Below are 21,721 nucleotides of genomic sequence, written 5' to 3'. Positions count from 1 at the left end.
AGAAGAGAATTAGGTTATGCAAAGATGGATCTCGGATTTCGCACTGAAAGGGAGTGGTGGAAAGATGGTACAGAATATGTTTGCATTTATCAGTATTCAGATTGTTGATGCTACGAAATTTACTGTTTAAATATCACTTTACAGTTTTACTACAATATGCCCTTTTTCCCTTTCTCTGTATAAATTACCACAGTTAATCCAATCTGAGCTCAAAAGAGATTCCTCTTCTGAATTTGAGAACACATATTTTATCTCATATTTTACTACTAGAAGAACTGCATCTACTTGTAAAGCTTCAGGTTGTAGACATCACCACTTATCTCAAAAGCCTGACAGTATCTCCCTCTCAGATAGAACAGACTATACTCCAAACTTAAAATCCAAACTCCAAAGCAGAAGCGCGTTACCTTGTTGATGCTGTAACACTCCTGGAATCTGAGAGACTCCCTGTCATATCTAGATGCACCACAGCTGGCCTTTCAGCAGGTTTCTCTGTACCATCTTCTGGAAGTTCTTCAGACTGCTCAAGCTTTACATCTTCCTCCTCTTCCAAGAGATCATTGATCTAAAAGAGATGTAAACACAGTAAATGGCTTGAAAAGTTCTTTTATTAGAGGTCCAGGGAATTCAAAGAGCATGAGAGGTATAAAAATAATGTATGTGTAAGAGAAGAACATTTTTCAAGTTTAGACAGATAGGCACACTAGAGTTGCTTTTATGTAAACCCAAGACATTCCATATCATTAAAAAGTCAAAAAAACATGAGACAAACTGTAACAGAGAAGTACCTCTGATGCAGTAAATGAACAAAAATGGAATCAAGAAACAACAAAATCCTGGTCATGTTGAAGGTACAAGGTACAGAACCTTTCTTCTCCTATGTATAAGACTGACAGATAATTCTCCTCTGTTCCATAGGGAGCCTTGTTAATGTATGAGAAGTGTTTTTCAACCTTCCTATGGAAAGTGATTTGGAAGCCTAAAAATCCAAACTTCAAAAGTACTGAATGAATACTTATCAAGGCAAATGTAAGAGCAAGAGTAGTTTCTGTGAAGCCTCGTCTATTTTTTTTGTTTTCAAACACAGTAGATGTTTCTACTGAAGCAGTAAATTTAGCCATTAGAAAAGTAAGACAATATAGTCGTCAACTCAGTACATCCATCTTCATTTTCTAAAAAGCAACTTCATCCAAAACAAACAAACAGAAAAGGTAAATACAAAGGGATTTTTTTATTTGTAAAGTCCCTCTCTGATTGATCTCCCAAACTTGCAAACCCCAAAATGAAACTAGCAGCCTGAAGAAAATATGCTTTATAATATCTGCCACAAGAGTATAAAACAAACCCACTGAATTAAGAAAAAAAGAAAACTTCAGAACTTTCAAATTACATGGAAGGCAGATAGGAGGTGTTCATTTATTTTTAAAAGGGGTGTAGTATGTTATACAGCATTACTTTCAGGGCAAGAAACTTATTTATCCCCGATTGGCTTCTGTAATTGCAAGATATGCCAGTGAATCAAGCGCAAGCCCCCGCGTAGAGCCAGGCGCCAGCATGCTGTGCTCAGCAGGAACAGCCACCTTCTGTACCCACCGCACCAGCCCGGAGGGAGCAGGTCCCAACAGCAGTGCACTGTGGACATCTGGTGGAGAGACCACGAAATTCAAGAGAAGCCCCATCAAGCCTCAAACTTCGGGGGAAAAAACAAACAAAACCACAAACCAAATAAACTCTCATGCTATGGCTAACCCTTTAGCTAAAATCTATCATGACCCATAGACATGTCAGTAATTTCAAAGAAGAGCACAGACTTACTAACTATACCTTAACAAGTAGTCATCCCTACCTCAGGTGACAGTCCTCAGCCTCCGGTTGAAAAAGTTACAGCCCAGCTTTATTAAACAGCTTCGTGTACACAGCAGGGCTGTGTCAGTTCTCACGCCTAGACATACTCCTGCAAAGAGCCAGGAGACAGCAAACAGCATAAAGCTGCAGCACTTTGCCAGAAGGGCTAGCAGAGCAGAAGCTGTTCGATCCAGAACTTGCAGCCCACGCTTGGCAGACCAGACCAATGGGTGAGGTGTCTGCTGAAGTGAAGAGGAAGCAACCAGCTACCCTAGTACTTGCCTTACCTGTCTTGCTAGAGGAGCAGTTTGTGGGATAGGTAGGCTTGAAAAACTCAGTAATTAACGTTACCTTCTGTAGCAGCTGCTACTTATTTACCCTTTTTCCTCTGAAGAAAAAACATGACTTCTTAAGCCAACAAAATTTGACAGAATTTAGTATATAGCTTTCTGTATTGCGGAGGAAAAGTTTGAGACAAGATTTTGTTAATCATCCATGAACCTGGTTTTAATGATAGAGAAAGCACTGCCTTCATGCATCATCACTTACATACCACAACTTCGTAGAATTAAAAATATTTGCCAACAGAATAAGCTTGTGTCGCAATAACACACTGTAATCTCCTTAACAGCTCTCCATCTCTATTTATCCCAGCATAACATGGTATTGTACTTCACAAAGTTAAATTTATTGTGAGGAAAAGCACAAGAGTGATAGTGGGTACCACTAGTCACATGGACTGGAATGTTGAATACTAGGACATAGGGTATTTCCATTCTACTCAACTTTTTCTCCAATTTCAACACTTTTCTCCACTCAAGTTGAGGTGATATTTTCAAGTCTTAGGATGAGAAACACCATTCAAAAATTTTGGCATAAGGAAACACCACTGATAACATCATCAAGTGGAGTGCGAGACCCTACATGTTTCTGTAAGACACACCTAGAAATATTCTTGACCAAGACCAACAACAGTGTGCTTCTGCATTCATTTAAACAGTTCTCCATTCCTAAAAAGGTAATTTAAAAGCTGTACTGCCTCTACAGCCTAACAACAGCTGTGTTGGGCAGGGTATCGTTCTTGCTTGAGTTCTTATGCGTTTTTCTATGTAGCATAGCTATACTTACAATAAAGCAACAATTTCAAGACTACATCCATTTTTTAAAAATGCATTTAAGGAAATACCAGGTTTTCTCGGTTTGCAAGAAACTACAGAAAGGCAAACTAAAGAAAATTCTATTTCAACATATCTTTTGCACGCGTAAATGTGTATAAGGGATAACTTCCTTAACATATTGTCATTTAAAAATATTCTTACCTGCTCAGTTATTGAGCTTAAATCATTAGTAGATGAAAACTCTTCCTCTTCATTTTCAAAGAATTCATAGTAGTTCTCCAGAAGTCCTGCCATTATTCTGCTAACTATTTCTTGTTCTTTCATATCCTCCACATCTGTGTAAATGCTAAAGATTTCAACACTGGATTAGTTTAAAAATCTGAATTCAACTGTTTCATCAAAGAAATCCTGTGAATGACTTCTATGACTAAGAGCTACACTTCACACCACTATCGCTAATCTATTCTGAACACACAGCGTGCCTTCACACTACTGCATTATAAAGCTTTAAATTAGTTCATATAGTTAAAAGTTACAAAATAACAACTAGTCACTTAACTTCTGGAAAATACCTGAATTTCAAGCATCTCCTGTAGAAAGGAAACGCTGGTATGTTTTGTACTTCGACAGCTTTCTCCCAGAACTGTTTTCTTGCTACAACGAGTAATCTTTCACACTATCGCTACGAAATTTGAATGAAACAATCAAACTAGTAGTTTCTAATACCACAGCTCCTAGACAAACTGTTTAAATTCAAGCAGAAATTAAGACAAGAGTGGGATGAGAGAGTGAGGGAGAATAGAAAGATTGCCCAAAATATATTGTGTACTTGGTACTGTTACTCATGGACTACAAAAAACTTTAGACAACAGATGTACACAGTCAATTTCACATAAAAACATTGCATGAACTATTGTAACTAACTTACTGAAAAACATCCGGGCCAAAGACTGCAGCTAAAGAACTTGCTGACCAAATTTCTTCATGATGTGATGCTACGTTAGCTAAAAATTTACACAGAAACTTTAACAAACTGTAATTAACAGGTGGAAGCTGCTGCAAGAGGAACCTCAACTTTCTTCCAAATTCATCTTCATTATTATAATCTGAAAAATGTAATAAAAATATTTTAGTCACGGAAATAATGTATCTGCTTTTCTACTTTTTATATTAACTTTTTGATCCTGACAATTACCTAACTTCTGAAGAACCAACAAAGATGGTCAGAGCATAGACTAAAGCATCAGAATCAGACTTGGTATTTGTTCGGTCTAAGATTCACATACTAAGTTTCTCCATGGAAAAAGGAAAAAAAACAACCAAACCCACCCCAAATCTTAAAATTGAAGAATCCAGCCCACATATCTTGGGAGCATTTACACTGGTAGTACCTCATAACAACTACCTGTCCCAGCATCTCACCCTCTCATTTCAATCTCTGGATTAGTCTGTTCCTCTACTCTTTCCAAGAGAGGATGGTAAATTATGTTCTATTCTGTCTTCTTCCTCAATGATATCAGAGGTTTATAGAGGTGGTGAAGAGACAGAGGAACATAACAAAAAACCCTCCTCAGTCTTGTTGCCGTAACACAGAACCATCAAATTACCTTCCCTAATGACAAACTACATTATAAATTCAATTTCTTTCATGAAGCAGAAATTGATAACCTAAAAAAGTTGTGCCCACCATACCCTCCTCTTGAGTCCAGTCAGTAGTTTTCAGTATTTTTTCCCTAGTTAATGCTGACTAAAATTTCTGGTTACATAGCACTGACTCCTCCCTGTTCTTTCACTCTACCACAGCTCCAGAGTTGGCAAGTTAACTTAAAAGCTGCTTAAACTGTCCCCATTTCAGACAAGTTAAGTGGACATTTTTTCCTCTACAAGCATCTCATTCTCAACACTCTGCTTCCTTTTATAACACTAAACTGACAAATCCAAGCAATCTCAATCTTAACTTAGTTAGCTTGAAGCTTGCTGATTCAATTTCAGACCTGAGTCACAATAAAAATCCTTCATTCTCACCCTACATTTAACTGTATCCTTTATCAAAATATCTCCCTATAAATCTCATTTGTTACATTATCAGCCTTATAGGCATCAAGGTTCAAGAAGTTCACAGTTGTTTGACTTAACAGACAAATTCCATTTAAAGGAAATGTCAGGAAAGCAAATCAGGAGAAAAATTTGTATTAACAGGCCCTCCCTTATTTCTCACACTTGAAAACTCTTTTCAGATCAGTCAGAAAGGGAAAAGGATGTTTGAAGATGATGAGCATTCTATCTCTCTAGGTGAGAGAGCTGAGACATTCTAGTCCTTAATATGAAGTCGAAGTAGTAAATTCCTTGTTGTCTATGTACAGTAATGCCAAACAGTAACTGTAGGACTTCATTTGCTCACAGTCAACATCTACAGTATTTGAATACAGGTAACCAGGCACAGAAAAACATTTCTCTCACCACAGTAACAAAATAAAAGGAATACATTACTGGTAGCTTTTATTCCAGAAATGCATTTAGGAAACAGAATAGCAAAAGAGAACTTAGAAAAAAGTAGACCTTCTGAAAGACAGCAAGAGAGGGAGAGGTGACAGTCGATCACCTTGCACATACACGTATGGGTGTTTTGCCCAAGCAATTTGTCATAAAATTTGGGTTCTAAACAAAGACCAGGACCCAAAGTGTAAATGTTTTTACCTGTGAAGTCCTCTCCCATTAAACTATAGATACACATTTCAATTACCGAAACTGCTTGGCCTTTGAGGAACCACTATTAGGCCTGCACAGAAGGAACCTCAGAAGATGTACACAGACCTCACCTTGTTGTGTAACTAAGTTGTTTTGAGAACTAAGCTTAACCTAAAGACACAGAAGGCCTGCTAAAGAGGGAAAATAGCAGAAGTAGGAGATGTATCCAAAATTACTACCATATTTTGCATTTCTGCAAGCAATTCCTCTATCTAAAATGCAGTTCATAGACGTATCTCAGTTTTCAGAATTAGAGTATCAGGCAAAAGATCAAAAGCCAAACCCTGAGTAAATGACACTGAAACTGATTTTAGTATCCAGAGACAACATGTAAATGTTTATGTGTTTTGATTTCTTTGGTACAGACAAGGTGATTTCAGAAAGACTTAGTTATTTTACACTTTTAAAAAGACAGTAACAACAATAAGCAACATTTTTAGGTGACATTTCTCTATATATTTAATAAAAGGGAACTAAATGGGGATACACACTGAAGAATAGCTTTTCTCCCAAAACAATCCACATGTAATTCTTTCCAATCATCTATTTAAAGATGGAAAAACCCCAATTTTTACACTCTATTTTAAAAGTCATACAAGGAAATTACACTGTCACAGCAAGTGAGCATACCACAATCCCATTTCCAGTTCTAACAGATAACATTTCAAATCCCAGTGCACAACACTATTAGCCTAGCAATCAGCAGCATTCTGCATTACTGTCTTTTGTCATTTATCATCTTTTTCAAGAGGTAAAAAACCCCCTAAACAACATTTTACCAGCTACTTAAGTCCAATTAACCACGAGGACCAAAGAGCAGATGTATCACTAAAGAAACTCCCTATCCGCTTCAGTTTCTCACTACTGCATGTGACAAACAAACAGAACTTCAGCCTTAACAAGCTTCTCTGGTCAGTAGCTTCCAAAAATTGTTTCAAGCACAAGACTATTTAGTGTCTCACACATGAGTGTTCAGACTCTGCTCACCAGCTATCAACTTAACTGCCCCACATTCAAAGTTTCACGATGTATGGGCTACCAAGGGAGGAAATGAAATAGCTTCTCACTGCTGCAGATGACTCTCCAGTTCTGCACTTAGTAAACACAGTGTAACAGCATATGAATATAATGCTATACTCAACCTACAAACCAACTCCCACTCTGAACAAACAGGACTATCATGAACATTATCAAGAACAGAAAACGAAATCAAACAAAACAGTGCATCTTACAAAGCAAAAGCAGTCCAGCTCTCGGAGAGAAGTATAAACTGACACTGGAAAACAAGCAACACTCCTGCTGAGTGATAACCAGCAAAACCATCAGTTATGTCATGGTGCCAAGCTCCAACACCACCGTACCCCTTGAGGACATAATGCAGTGCTGCAAGACAAGTGTTTGCTAGTCATGAATCAACTCCAACACCACTCGACACAGCAGAGACCAAAAGAGTGGATACAGACAGACCAGCTGGGAACTGGTAAAGAAAATACTGTGCCAGCATATGGGTGTTTATTGGAAAGGGTGAGGTTCTGCAGCATATGAAAAAACCTTCCTTAATGTGCTGATGATAGGGTTCTTTTTTTCCCTCCTACAAATTAATTTTAAACTGAAAAAAATCCACAGTGGGAGAGCAAATATGACACAAGTATAAGGCTTGTGATCTCTCCTCTAGTATACAAAAGCTTTCAGTGCCATGGAAGCATAGCCAGAGTAAGTGAAAACCAGAAGAAATAAGACAAAACCAGACAAAAGTATTTCCTAGCACTTTTAAAGCATCAGTGGTGGGAAATCGTCAAACAACTTTGATTCCAGTGGCTTTGACTAGTGTCCCAGCATTCACACAAGAACGTGGAATATTCAGAACTAATCAGCACGGTATGTGGCAGCTTCACTGTTTTCCTGCATGATGGATGTCTTTGTGTCCAGACTGAGTTTCCTGAAAAAAGAGACCTACTTATTTGAGGTTTGCACTAAGGAAAGTTATTTTCAAAAACCTCCTGATATATTATTACATACAACACCAAAGACACTCTGGTGTCTCTACAAATCTCCATTTAATACTGTTTTTTACTCTTAAATTAATAAAATAAAATCAGAGAGTCAACAATAATTATTACCTTGAGAAAGCTGCATCAAATGTATGTGCAAACTGCCTGGTATAACTGGCTCTGGAAGTTCTTGAAGAAAAAATCTAAGAAGGCTAATAGCTGAGGGTACATCTGCTTCTTTAACCAGGTCCACATCTTCTCCATTATCGTATCGTTGCCGAAGCCACTCCACTGTCTCAGCATTCCCATTGACTTGAAAAAGTCCTTCTTGTTCCAGACCCCCTGAGTTAGAAAGAAGTTGCAGAAATAATCTTTCTTTCTTTCACTTGGTATGGGAATTGTGCATATCTAATTACCAAAGACCTTCTGGACAACAGTTTCACAAGACTCCCACCATTCCTTTTCCAAGCAAATGCATTCTTATGCCCAGCTAACAACACAGCAATAAGCTAAATGTTACCTAAAACACACCATTTCCTCTGAAGCACCCTGCTGACTGTATTAGCATTAGCTAGAAAACAGTAATAATCAAACACAACAAGAGTAAAGAAAGCAAGCATATATCACCTAAAAAAAAGCCACATCCAAATAAATGAGTAATTCGAGAAAACAAATGTTCTTCAACAATGTATCCTGTAAGAATAATAGCTAAATACATGATTTAAAGTAGAGCAAGAAAATACATACCATGTTCCTCAATATAGTCCACGACATGGCGGACTATGAATGGAACCTCATTGTCTGGTTCCCCTTCTTGCTGCAGCTCATCAAGTGGAATTCCAAATATTTTGTTAGCAAGAACAGAGTTGCAGTTACTCAAGGAAGGGGAGGAGCTCTTCCTCATATCTTTTTGCAGCCAAAAATCAAAGCTGTCTTTTCTGTCAAATAAGAGGAATCAAAACCAAAAATCATTTTTCAGTCTATGCTGTTGAATGTATTGATCTGTAACACAATATATTTTAATTATCTAATGCAAATACTCTTCAGTCTCTCTCAATCAGTTGACTGATTTAATGGAAATAATGACTCCAAATTCAGCTAACTTCATAAATGACTATTACCAAGGCGTTCCGTTGAATCCTAAATAGAGGACTGCCAAGAACATATATAGCAGCAAAGGAAATTCAGAAAATTCTAGTTCCAACATTGTTACTTAAGTTCTAAAGTACTCTGGGAGACCTAGATTCTTCAGTACATTTCTGACAATATTTAACAGTCAGTCTTTGAAAATCCACCACAAAAGCTTCTCCAGAGAAAATTAAACTAGTGAAAATCCACCACAAAAGCTTCTCCAGGGGAAATTAAACTAGTGGATCACAGCAAACCAATTCCCTAAGTTTTAGTTGCATTAAATGATTAAGTATTTTGTGATACACAACCACAATGCAATCAACTTCTAATTTATCTGGCATTTCCTAGGCTACACAATAAAGCTTTCAACGCCTGCACCAAATTAAAAGTTTTACTGAACGTAAAACCCCAAAACTAGTTTCTAGATGCTCAGTGATACCATTCTTCCTATCATGCAGGAGCCCAGGCTTTACTTGCAAGTCTTTGCTTGATACAGGATCTAGATAGATAACAAAGGTATTACCAAAGACAGCCCAAGTCACTCAAGTTAAACTATTTTCCTGACAAAACCAAAATATTTCTTCTAGCAAAGAAGAAATATTTTTTCTGTCTTTTCAAAATTAAAGAAAACGTACTTGCTTAAACACAAGTAGTTTCATAGAGGATGGCACATAAATAGAAAGTACATACTGTTAGTCAAAGCACTGCAACCGAACTTAGTTCCCTGTTTACTAACATATTAATAAATTCTAGCAGATTAGACATACTGAAATCCATACTTCCTTTTTTCTTTTTATAGCTCAAGTAGTTTAAGAAACCTACCTCAGAGTACTTAAACAGCCGAGTTTGAAATATGTTTTCTGCGCCAGCTGCCCTCACTGACCAAGCATTCTTTTGTCATTTATGGTTGTTTAAGATTATGGCAAAAGATGAGCCTGTAGTTCCTCATTGAAGAATAGCAGAACCCGATCAGTACTTCAGCAGTTAATCTGAAAATAAGGAAAATATTATTCAACCATAAAATTTTCAACAGTTTGAAACTCGGTCACAAGTCTAAACATCACATTTGAGGAATTCTCCTTGTCAAATCATCAGTTTCTTGTTCTGAACAAGAAAGCATAGAGACCACATCAGCACAGCTCACAGGAAAGCACATCAAAAAGCAAAGCCCCTTTTTCACTTAGGAGCTAACCAAACAAAGCAAAGTTAAAATGGGACTTCTTAGCTTTAACAATTATGAAGGAATTTTTAAAACTCATTCATTCTTCTCCCAAAGAATCACAAGGGGCCAAGTAGGTTAGGCAGAGTGTTTTATAGGACCTACCATACTAAGAGACTGAATGGCTACAGAATGGCCAGACACATCCCAGGCACTGGTTTAACACACTATCTTTAAATGGCATGAACAAAGTCAAAGCCCTAATTAAGGAATGACAGGTCAACTAGTTTTCAGTGCTACTGATGACCTCTTCTAGAAAACTGAGTATGTGTCCTACCTACCAGTTCCAAGCCTAAGTGACAATCAGATCTGGATATGGGAAGCAACTTTCCCCAAATCAGACTCCCTAGAACCCCATACATTTTTGCTACCGTTTAGAATCTTGATTATCTGGACATTTTTCATATTCTCAGCTCTCAAAATAGCTGTAGACCACAGCAATGGTGTTTTTGCTTTTCTGTGGTACTAACAATTTAAATTGCAGCTTCCTGACACAAGGGAGCTAATTTGATGTCCAGATACATTCAAAAGGTCATCTCAGTCCCTTGATCTCACCCATTACTTGTTTAATTAAAACTCAAACAATGATAATGGAGGAAAACAAGCTTGCAACACACATGTACACACACAAACACATCACCAAAACTAAACAATAAAAAGCTTTCCCTGGCTTTAAAGTATATGTACTGAAACTTTCTGTTTTATCATTTGAGACCAATATGAAAATTCAGTTGATGGACTTGAGAAAAGTACCTTCCTTCTCTTTGTTCCCCCACACTGGCTCTTGCTTCTACTCCATATCTGGGGAAAACAACTTAACCTTCACTTCAAAGTCCTGACAACTTACTACTCTCATTTCAGTCCCAAATACCAGTCCATTCATTAGCCTACGACACCAGGAATCCATGGTCCTTCCAATAGTTTGAATAAATAACATCTTCCTGCTCCCAGTTCTCCCCAAACTGCACACATGTGTTAAGAGAGCTGGCCATAAGTTCTATACAATACTGCTTTGCCCTATAAAAATTTATTGCATTGAAGCCTAGAGGAAAAAAATACTTCACACTGAAAAGTGTTTATATCTTTGCCTATTGATGTAAGTATGGTCACTGTGAGGGTGATGCAGCAGTGGAACAGGCTGCCAAGAGGGGTTGTGGAGTCTCCTTCCTTGGAGGTCTTCAAGACCTGCCTGGACATGTTCCTATGCAACCTCATCTAGGTGAACCTGCTTCTGCAGGGAGGTTGGACTAGATGATCTCTAAAGGTCTCTTCCAACTCCTACCATTCTATGATCCCTCTCTATTGTTTGTATTATACTCAGGTTGCCAATCTGTTATGTGTCTCACACCTATGGATCCTGGTCTGAGATCAGCACTCCAAGTGAGCTGGCAATAGATAAAGCCTGCTACCTGGAATATGACCTTTATCTATTTTTTTTTAACCAACTATGTTCAAATTTGTCATTGTGTGTTCCTGGTTACTGAAAGATCCTCTGAGGTTTTGACAGTGAAGCAGTTGCAATTCATGACACTCCTATAATTTATGAAGACACCATCCAGCCATTTTTATTATTATTTTGGTAAACTAAGTGACAGTGAACATAACCTTTGCATGCAAATAGATTTCAGTCCCAATATACCATGCATTTTTTAAATTATGAAGATGCACACAGTCTATTTTCTCAAGTTCTACCAAAGCCAACCTACCCACCGTGAACCTGCAAGACTCAGTCTACCGTGGGGCTCATGGCAGCTAGGAAAAAAAATCCTTGATGGTTCTGCCACAAAGCTTTAGGCTGCCTTGCTGAAACAAACATTCAAACCTTCAAAACAGGTATCACCTAATAAAAAGAGCAATTTAAAAACATCCACTTTTTTACAATTCATTACCAAATCAACAACCATGAGGTCTAGTTTTCTTAGCAAAAGATAACTTTGTGCTTGCTTGGCTGACATAAAGGACAGCCATTTTTTAACATGCAGTTCAGAGAAATAAGCTACCTGAATATTCATTTCATTCAGAGGACATGAAAAAAACAAAGACTTCTATTTTCACTAGCTTGGCAACATAACAATGAAGTTGAAACAGCCTGATTGTCTGACTGTTAGAGCAAAACTGGATTTACAGCCCGAGCTTATACTTTTAACAAAGGTTTACGCGCCTTAGCAGCATCTAGAATTAGTGAAAGCCTAATTTTCAACCCTCTCAGATACACACACTTCTATATATCTTTATATGCATCAATTTCTTTTCAGAACATTTAAGTCTTTTGCATTTTGGTACAGTCTTTGGTAGAATCTTCACAAGCTGAGACACAACGCATCTAGTATTTACTAAGTCTAGAAAAAGCTAGAAACTTTTATCAAGTTATCAGACTTCCAGCGAGTTTTATTGCTTATTTCCAACGTTGTAAAACTGAAGTATAGGCTCAGAAACTGTTAATAATTACATATTATATCTCCACTTTTTATACTGATCAACAGCTTTGACACTTCCCCTCCCTGAGGCTGAGCATGTACACCAATGCAGACATCTGTGAAAATCAGGACAAGATTTATAGCCTCCAGATTTATTTCTAGACTCTTTTACAAGTACTAAGCAATACTACAGAGTTTTTCAATTTTTTTTTTGTCATGATCAAGCATCTCTGGGAGCAGGAGTTGATTCATTCAGTCAACTATTCTTACTTTCACCCGTATTGTCATGATCCTTATGAATATGTGATTTACCCTCCCAGTTTCACATGCTTCACAAGCCTTATCAAGACAAACAACACTAATTTTAAAAAACAAGCAAAAAACCCCCACCAAACCAAAAACCCATGGGGTCTGTGCCTTAGCATTCTAGTTGCATCTTCCCCTATCTATCCCCCTCCGCCCTGTTACTACAAACATTTACAAAGATCCCCTAAGCTATAATAATGTTCTACAAACCTTAACTACAGAAAACTAAAACCACACCTAATTGTGGCCACATATTATACCATAATTTTACAAGAGGCTGAAAAAAACCCCATATTATATGTTAAGCAACATCTCGAGCCCAAGGAACTTAAATGAGGGCAAAACACTGAGTTTCATTTTGTGTTGTGTATATCAGTGCTCTCATCTGTTATTTAAAAGAAAAAAAATCTGGGTTTTGAGATTTCTGATTTTGGTTGTCTTTTTTTTAAATAAGGCAAGTACTTCGTAGAGTCTCCTGGAAAAACAACACCAGGAATTTCATTTTGCCATCATAATAGCATTCACTTATCTTGGCAACTAAAGAAGTATTCACACCCACATATGAAATGCCACTAAGGAAAACACAGAATACATGGCTAACTTCATATTTGCAGAGCACATATGAAAGATTAGAATTAAATTTATTTCAGGTTTTTCATTATTGAATGAACTACAAATATATGGATGTCATTTAAAGTCCTCAGAACTCCACTACTTTTCCTTAAAATAAAGGAATGAAATAAGAAGTAATAAAAATAATATAAACAAAAAAGGCTACAAGCTGAAACTGTGCCGTAGGAATGAAATCATTAATTCTATGTTTAGAATTTCTGCCACAAGTCTCAACTATTTAAGCAATTATTTTATTTGTTTGTTTTAACTAGCAAGAAATTCATATCATCTGTGAAGCCAAAATCAAGCTTACACTGACTGCCATTCTGCTCCATTTTTTAATTGAGTATTTTGTGGGTTTAGCAGACATCAGTGATTTTTTTTGTAACATATCAAAAGTAAAAACTAAATGCAGTATTTTTAGATAAGAAAAAAAAGTCTTATAGGGCAATAAAATTGTTTGTCTACTTCTAAGGAAACAGACCTCAAGTTGAGAGTTAGAGTCAAGTTAATTATTTTTTTTAATGTTTTAGATATTCCAACTTATAACAGGTTTGAAGAATTTCAAAATTATGGCCTAAATTTATGACATAGATTCCAACTTGGAATACCAGAAACTCTTCTCCTGCAGTCACATGTGCAAGCTGCCAGGTATGAGCATGAGCAAGGCTTGGCTGGGAAATGTTTGCAGAAAGCATAGCTCCACTTGGCAACTGCTATTTTCTAATAGCAATCAGCACTCTGATCTTTTTATCTCAATAAAACTGAAGAGCAAAGAAACATGTTGTTTAATTTTTTTAATATAATGTCATGGTCATAATATTTGATGATTATTTTAATGCCATTTGTATACTCAAACTAGTGTTAGCATTCCCAATGGATGAAATGCTTTTGGGCAGAAGAGCCTTTGCTCATCTAATTTTCAGCTTTTGTTCAGCTAACAAGTAAAAATAAGAGTACTCTGCCCATTTGAATTAATTCTGTTAAAATTTAAACGATAGCCGGGTTGGGGCAGGGGACATAGCTTGGAAGAAAATACAAAAACTGGAGAAAAGCCCTCACTCCAAACTTTAAGCAATCAAACAGAACACTACGACAAACTCGGGACCCAGAAAAAAGACCGACAATACTTGTCTCGAGAGCATAGTTAAAAGCAGGTAGGGCTGTGCAAGGGCTTGAATGTGAAGAGATACAGAATATCCTCCATGAAAAAGAATAACCAATTCTAAAGCTACATTTAAGTACTCACAAAAGTATTTGAGTAATCAAAACAAAAAACATTTGAAGAAAAGTTCTACAGCCAATAAGATTAGCTTAAAATAAGATTTCCTCTTTTTGACTGAACATGGAATCAGCTATGGAAACATATTTTAGTCAAAGTCTGGATTGACAAATCAGACAACTGGGCTCAGTTATTTTAAATTTCACAAACTGGTCATCTTAAGAATACATTCCTTAGCTCCATAAAGGCATAATGCTTTAAAATAAGTATAACTAAAGAATTTCACTTGCAATGTTGAAGGAAACCATGTTAGCATAAACCTCCTCTCAAGCAGATTCTCCTTTCCTGCACTCTTTGTTTCTTAACTCTTCACTGAGGCTTGCTTCTTGCTTAAACAGGAATCAAAAGGAAATGAGCTTGTTGCTCTTTTGCACACAATCATAAAAGGAGTCAGCAGAAGCATGAACACCATGTCTTTAATTAGGAAGTTCACTACTCGCATGTATGTGCCTTTGCATGTGTATTCTCATTCACAAACAATCTCAACTAAATAAGCTCAAATTCTCCTTCGTCTTCCACTAGCACTTCCAAGATAGCTTCAGAAAAAAAAAATACTCAGCTGACAAAATACTGACAAAGCAAATTAAACACAAAAATCACATCAGATTTATTAAAATATAATTGTAATGCAATTTTTGTTTCCTGGAAATGCAATAACAAGCTTCCTAATTTACAAATCAAAACAACTGAAATTAAGCCCTTATGTCCTTACCATGGAAGAAAACAAGAAAACAATTCATGAAAGCTCCCCTGAAAAATCTGTTACTAGAATTGATAAATTCTTGGATTTTATATTTAAAATTTACATGCCAAGAGACCATAGTATTGATTACTATTTTTTTCCAGTCATTAAATTTTAGTCTACTGTGTCAGCTGACTGAATCTGATTATACTTTCTCTCAAAAGGCCCATCATCAACTACAGATCTTCACAGGAGGCATAGCCTACTGCCTCTTCATGAAAGGAAGAGAAGTAGACAGACTTTAGTTAAGACTAAATGTAAAACTGAGCGGAAAAAACCCTATAAAACTTCAAATTTTAAGCAGTAAATTAATATAGTTTAGCAACTGTATTGCAATAACATTGGTCAAGTCTCAAATACAGTGGCTGATTCAAGTAACATTTCAAAAAATGTTACATTTTAAAAGACCAAGCTGAGAGGTCCCCAAAAAACTAACCAATTCTCAAGTGGTTTGATACACAAAAATAACACTTTCTATTTACTTACTAGATAAAATCCAAAGGGTTTTTAACAGCATTACAGCAACTTGTAATCCTTCTACAACTACGCCATAGGAAGAGGAATTAAATAAAACCATCAGCGACATGAGAAAAAGTAGATGTTTGCTTGCTGCTTCACACCCACCACTGAACACTGCCAGATTTGCTCTCAGCTGCTGCTGCCAATGCACATGTGCAGAATTATAAAGAAACTTCCTGCTCACACAGATCCCATCACATTCTTAACAACAGTAGTTAATAAATAAAAAGGCTTTTGTATCTTGTGTAACAGCTAATTATATTCATCCTACTTGCCTCCCCCTAAAGTAGAGCAGTACTCCACCAACCACACACGTATAATTGCCACTACATCAGATAACACAGAACTTAATTGCAATGGCATTATAAAAGTATAGCAAGCTAACAGACAGGAAGAAATTACCAGTGAAACTATGCTACCAGAGAGGTCCACATTATAAAACCAAAGCAGCTTAATAACTGTCACCGCTGCTAAGACAGACTTTGGAACAGAAGTCAAGCTACCTCAGAGGCACAAAAAAGCAAACTATAAATATATAATGCACTTAATTTATTAAATATATTATCCTATTACATACATTTATCATCAGCTTGCTTCTCTCTCTCCCAAACAGGTATGCAGAAACACGCATCAGCACTCCAAACATTACAAAACGTAACACATCGCTCACTTGCTCTAGGAACACTGCCTCTGTCATGATGACCACCACGTGCCACCAAAATAAAGGGCAGTCTTAGCATCCTCAAGGAATGAGTAATTCATCTCAATGAGGAGCTCAGTTCTGTAGCAATGACTCTTTGAATTGCAACCAAGGGGGGGGAAACTTAAAATAAATTTTAAAAAAAGAGGACTGCTAATGAGGTCTCGTCCACAACTGCCTCTTGTTACAACTTGATCATGATAAAATCTGAAGATACCACCAGAAATCACAGTTAGAAATTACATTGCAGACTAAAATTAGGTAACCTGATTACCTTAAAAGTGACAAAACAACAAAAGACTTCATGAAATGTGAAGTTCCACAAAAAAAGGAAAAAACCTTTCAAATATACAAGCTTTAAAAAAAAAAAAAGTATAAAAGAAGAAAGAATCTCATTCATAAGATTCCAGCTCTCATCTTTTCAATTTTGTCCAAGTACTATCATCCTACACAGCCGAGCACAATTTTTAATCCTGAACACACTGCAGGGAAGACTGAACAGAAGAGACATATGAAGAGCAGCTCACGAGGCTAAAACCTGGACAACCAGTTCAGGGTTCTCCCCAGCTCTGTTGATCCCGCACAGCAGCTGCCCCACCCAAATGTCCTCACAAATGAACAGACAGGGAAGAAAATAAACCAACTTAACCTCTCAATATAAAAAAGCATCTGCAACCACAGTCTTTCTTACAAGCTGTTTGAATGCAAACATAATGCAGTACCTTTATTTTAAGTTCAAGGTTGTCCTATTTTTCCCCTTTCAAGACAAATATACAGGATAAAATCTCACATATTGACAGGTGAGCAACCACAAGAGCAGAATTGTTTGTTACTATCACAGCAGAGCCATTCATTTCACTACAATCAGAATACAGTCCTAGATCTGGCTGCAGAATATTACCCATTTCTTGTACAGAATGGCTCCACCCATATGTTGCCAGCGTGACAGGTTTTCAGCACCATAATCACCTTCTAAACTACGGTTTTCAAAACACATCAACTCTGCAAATAAAACCAAAAAGCCCAGTAGAAATAAAATAAATTTTTGCAGGTAAAATTTATAATTTATAGAAAATAATAGTCAGCAAGAGACTCAACAATGAAATGCCTGGTTTTACTAACTTTCCAGGGAATGATGCAAAGTTCTTGTATCCTCTGCTTGAATACAATTTTGACATGAGATATCCAGCCTCTCTGCTGAATGACCGATTTATCTGCCACTTTAAAAACTGCCTGTCAACTAACAAAGCTCTTCATTCAGAGCCCTTCATAAAGGAGTTAATACTCCTTCAACTCTGTGTCTTCTCCTCTGATGTTTTGAATAAAGTGTTATTTTTTTGTTACCTAAATAACAGCTCTCATATCTGAAAAGATTCACAAATATATAACCAGGACTGTATTACAAAGAAAAAAAGTTTAAAGGCTTACCATCTTTCAACCTCACAGATCCAAACACTGAATTGCCCTCCAAGATGTCTACTCACATTCATCCCAATGACTACTAGATTTTTGGTTTGTGTGCTAACATAGCAGCAGAAAATAATCTGGTGCTACACACAGAAATTAAGGACAACTTGAAGGCATTCTCTTACCACACTACTTCCTCTTCCTTAGAGCTGCAGTTTCTTTAGGGGCAGGAGGGGGAGGGAAAAAACAAAACAACCACCAAAAAAAAAAAAAAAAAAAAAAAAAAAAAAAAAAAAATCACTTTATACTTGGCAGGTTTTATTCTGTAATGAGCCCGAGAAAAGGTCATCACTGCTGAGCTATAAAAATTTGATAAGAGATCAAAAGGTGGAATATTTGAAAAGGAAAAAACCCACCACTAAAAGCCTCTACGAGCAGAAAGCAAAGGGTTTCACAAAACTTTGTCTGTTCCAAATGCATGGCCTGTTCCTTCAGCCTCACCCACTTTTGCCAATACACACGGGAAAGAAAAGCTTCATTGCTTGCACAGGTCTCATGTTATGAGCCACACATGACAAATGTTAAATGAAATCTTTTAATGAGCTGCTAGATAGTCTTCTAATGTTACGAGTACCACATAGAGCAAGAGTCTGAACTGAGATTGAACAGAAAAAACCATCATCTGTCAAACTCATGTTGTCCATGTCAAAATTTGCAAGCAGTACAAATTATGGGGAGCTTCTAGTCAGTTTCTTTGACTACATCCAGGAAACTACTTGACTAACTAAAAAAAACCAACCAAATAACTGTAAATTTCCAGTCTGATGTTTTCAAAACGTGGAAATATTTGATTCCTTACTGTAATGTGGTCAAGACAATGAAAGGATCCTATGGTCCTGGACAACATACAAAATACAGACAAAGCAAAATGAAAAAAAAAGACAATATTCTAAATATCTTCAAATCTATGCAACAAGTAACACATAAAACAATTTACTAGTAATGATAGAAAAAAGAAAAACCAGGATAGAAAGCAAACAGGCTAACAAGACAGTTGAATTTATTGAAATATAGGCCAAACTAGCTTTTTCTTTCTTTTTTTTTTATGCTGGCAGATTAAACTTCACAGACAACAAAAACCGTTGAACCTAAATGCTAATCCAGTTCAGCAATTTATTCCGAAGTCATACACTAACTATTCCACCCCTGAGGACACTCAGGAATACATGCCAGAAAAAAAACAAGCAACTCTATAGGTTTTCATATATTCAGCTACTTTTTTAACAGGCAAGAGTGATCAGGTGGCACTTACTTCCTTCGTCACCTTTTTATCCCCCCTCTTGAGTCTGACAGCCATAAAAAAAATGGTAAACATTTAAAAATGCGGCCAAATTAAAGAATTCAGGAGTTGTGAATTAAAAAGGGAGCTGTGTATTAAAAGTTCAAGCTGCACTGTTAGGCTGCAGGGGTTTTGTTGTCTTTTATCTCCAACCTGGAAGAAGTATCCCAATATTGGAGCATCTCGCATTAAAGCAACTTTTTGGTAGCAAGAAGCACGTACACTCAAATGTTTAAATCCCTAAGGAGTTTCCAAGAACAATGGGAACTCACACTGAGAGATTCCTCGGCAGTTATGTTTGGTCACAGGCTGGAGTGTTACGTCCATAAGCTAGCGCTGCTAACGCTAGCATTACCTTCATAGTCACAGAAGATTTAGTGACTACCCTTCTTTAACTTCTGGAACCAACTTTGCTGCCAGGGCGCTGTTAAGCTAATACTGTCAGCGTGCCAAGTCCCTTCGCGGCGGGGAGGGGGGGATAAGGCTGATCCACTGTGGGAGGAGGGAAGAGGCTCGGCAGACAACTCTGCTGGAAGAGCCAAGAAATGCCTGCTGACGGTGGTCAGGGCCGCCTCGAAGGTCCTACCGACACAAGTGCAACCTGGGAAATGAACGCACCGCTTGACAGCTCCCTCCGAGAGGCTCTAGCAACTTCTGCACCGCACAGCCCTGCAACACGCCCGGCTCTGCTGCCCAGACGAGGAAGTTCCCGCGCCCCTTATCAGCGCCGGCCCCAGAAGGTTCCTGAAGGCTGGCGTGACACCATCCCTGCCCCACGAGCCGCTTCCCAAGAAGGGAACCCGGGCCAGGCTACCGGCCCGGGCAGAGGGGCGACCCGCCAGCGCCTCGCCCCCTGCCCGCGCAGCCCCGCACGCCGCGCATGCGCCCCGCAGCCCCTCACCGTTGCCGGGTGACTCGCCCTCCCCACCGTCCTCAGCACCAGCAGCAGGTTCCTCCGCCTCTTCCTACCCCGGGGGCCGGCGCTGGCCTCTCCTCGCCGCTCCGCTCTCCTCGCAGGCCTCTTCCCTCGGCCGCCACCGCCCCTGCCGTCTGCCGCGGCCGCCGCGCTGCCGTACCCGGGCGCCGTCCGTCCGCAGAGCCGCTCCGTCGCTCGTGCGCGCGCCTCCGCGAGCGGGGGGTCCCCAGCAGTAGCGGCGGCAACTGGCGGAAGTGACGCGCTGACTGACAGGTGCAGCGCGCGCCCCCTCCCTCGGGTCACGTGCTGCGGGGCGGGGAGGGGTCGCTGGTGGCGCCGGGGCGGGGCGGGGCGGGGCGGCGCTGAGGGGACCGGTTCCCGCCCTTGGCCGCGGCTGCCGGGGGTGGGGTCCGGCCCGGCGGGGACGAGCCGGCAAAGAACGGGGGCTGCGGCCCGCCCCGGGCCGCTGAGGCCGCTGCCCGTTATGGCCCCGGGCTGCGCGGCTGCAGGGAGCCTCAGCCACTGCTGCACCGCACCCGGGAACAACCGGCGATGAGCTGAAGACTTCGTTCCGTTGTTCTTAACCTTGCGGTGACTCAGCCATCTGTCTGCTGCGGCCCATGTGAGCTCAAGGGTGCCCAGAGAGTGCCCACAGCCGCCCTTGTCACCCTGCAGCCTCCCGCTCCGCTGCGGTTTCTCATCACCGTACTCAAATACTTGCTGTAGATTTTCTGAATTGAAGTGTCAAGAGCGGTCGCTTCCAAACCTCTCCCAAGTGTGCGCGTGCCAGTAGTAACAAGGTGCCCTTTGACAAAGAGCTAATGCGTTTTGAAATACAAAATTTAGCACCCTTAAACTCAAGTCAGCATAAGTTAGTGAGGAGATGCGAGTTTACACCAGAAGTGTTAAAACCCGTGCCTGACAGTCTGCGGTTCCCACATGCCACGTTGAAACTACAACAGCTTTTTCTGTCATGCGGTGCCAGCAGCCATAGGTGGTGGGTTTAATGTAGCATTTGAGGAAATTTGGATTTAGTTAGGAAAAATCCTCTTAGGAAAAGCTTTTCTTCCCATGAATAACTGACGACAAAAAATATATGGAAGGAAGAAAAAAAGGATAGTATTAATTGAAACTTCCATATTGCCAGTTGCTGGGAGGGTTTTGTTTCAGGCTTTCCAACATGGATTCTACATTTTATCTAGCAATACATTTATAAGACTCATTATGAGGTTTTACATTTAGAATACAAAGAAGGGAGAGTCACAATCCCACAGTGAATTAGTCTGGTTTTAATCAGATCTAACACTATACTTTTCTGATGGAAGATTTGGTATCATCACGAAGTGCCATAAGAAAAATGTGTAGGGGTCAGGGAAAATGACCTCTCAGCAGGTCTGTATGTGCTGTTGGTCTGCTTCTACAAGCAGAT

At 38.9% G+C, this 21,721-nt stretch overlaps 1 protein-coding gene across 4 annotated transcripts in view; it reads right to left on the bottom strand.

Annotated features, from left to right (window-relative positions):
• FAM13B (family with sequence similarity 13 member B) overlaps positions 1-20,546 on the bottom strand; it is a 50,167-nt gene extending 29,621 nt beyond the window's left edge. For 3 of the 4 annotated variants that reach the window (XM_062002182.1, XM_062002186.1, XM_062002185.1), the window contains exons 1-7: positions 20,278-20,546; positions 9,656-9,822; positions 8,450-8,640; positions 7,832-8,044; positions 3,892-4,069; positions 3,165-3,309; positions 408-565 (exon numbers count right to left, since the gene is read on the bottom strand). In XM_062002182.1, the coding sequence (XP_061858166.1) occupies positions 408-565; positions 3,165-3,309; positions 3,892-4,069; positions 7,832-8,044; positions 8,450-8,606 (851 nt within the window). In that variant the 5' untranslated portion in view covers positions 8,607-8,640; positions 9,656-9,822; positions 20,278-20,546. The remainder of the gene's footprint in view (positions 1-407; positions 566-3,164; positions 3,310-3,891; positions 4,070-7,831; positions 8,045-8,449; positions 8,641-9,655; positions 9,823-20,277) is intronic. The other variant, XM_062002184.1, reaches the window with a different exon arrangement.
• Between the last annotated feature and the right edge of the window lie 1,175 nt (positions 20,547-21,721).

The sequence above is a fragment of the Colius striatus genome, chromosome 9, assembly GCF_028858725.1.
Source record: "Colius striatus isolate bColStr4 chromosome 9, bColStr4.1.hap1, whole genome shotgun sequence".
Lineage (NCBI taxonomy): Eukaryota > Metazoa > Chordata > Aves > Coliiformes > Coliidae > Colius > Colius striatus.
Note: the sequence above shows the minus strand (reverse complement) of the source record. Positions and strands in the feature narration are given on the sequence as shown.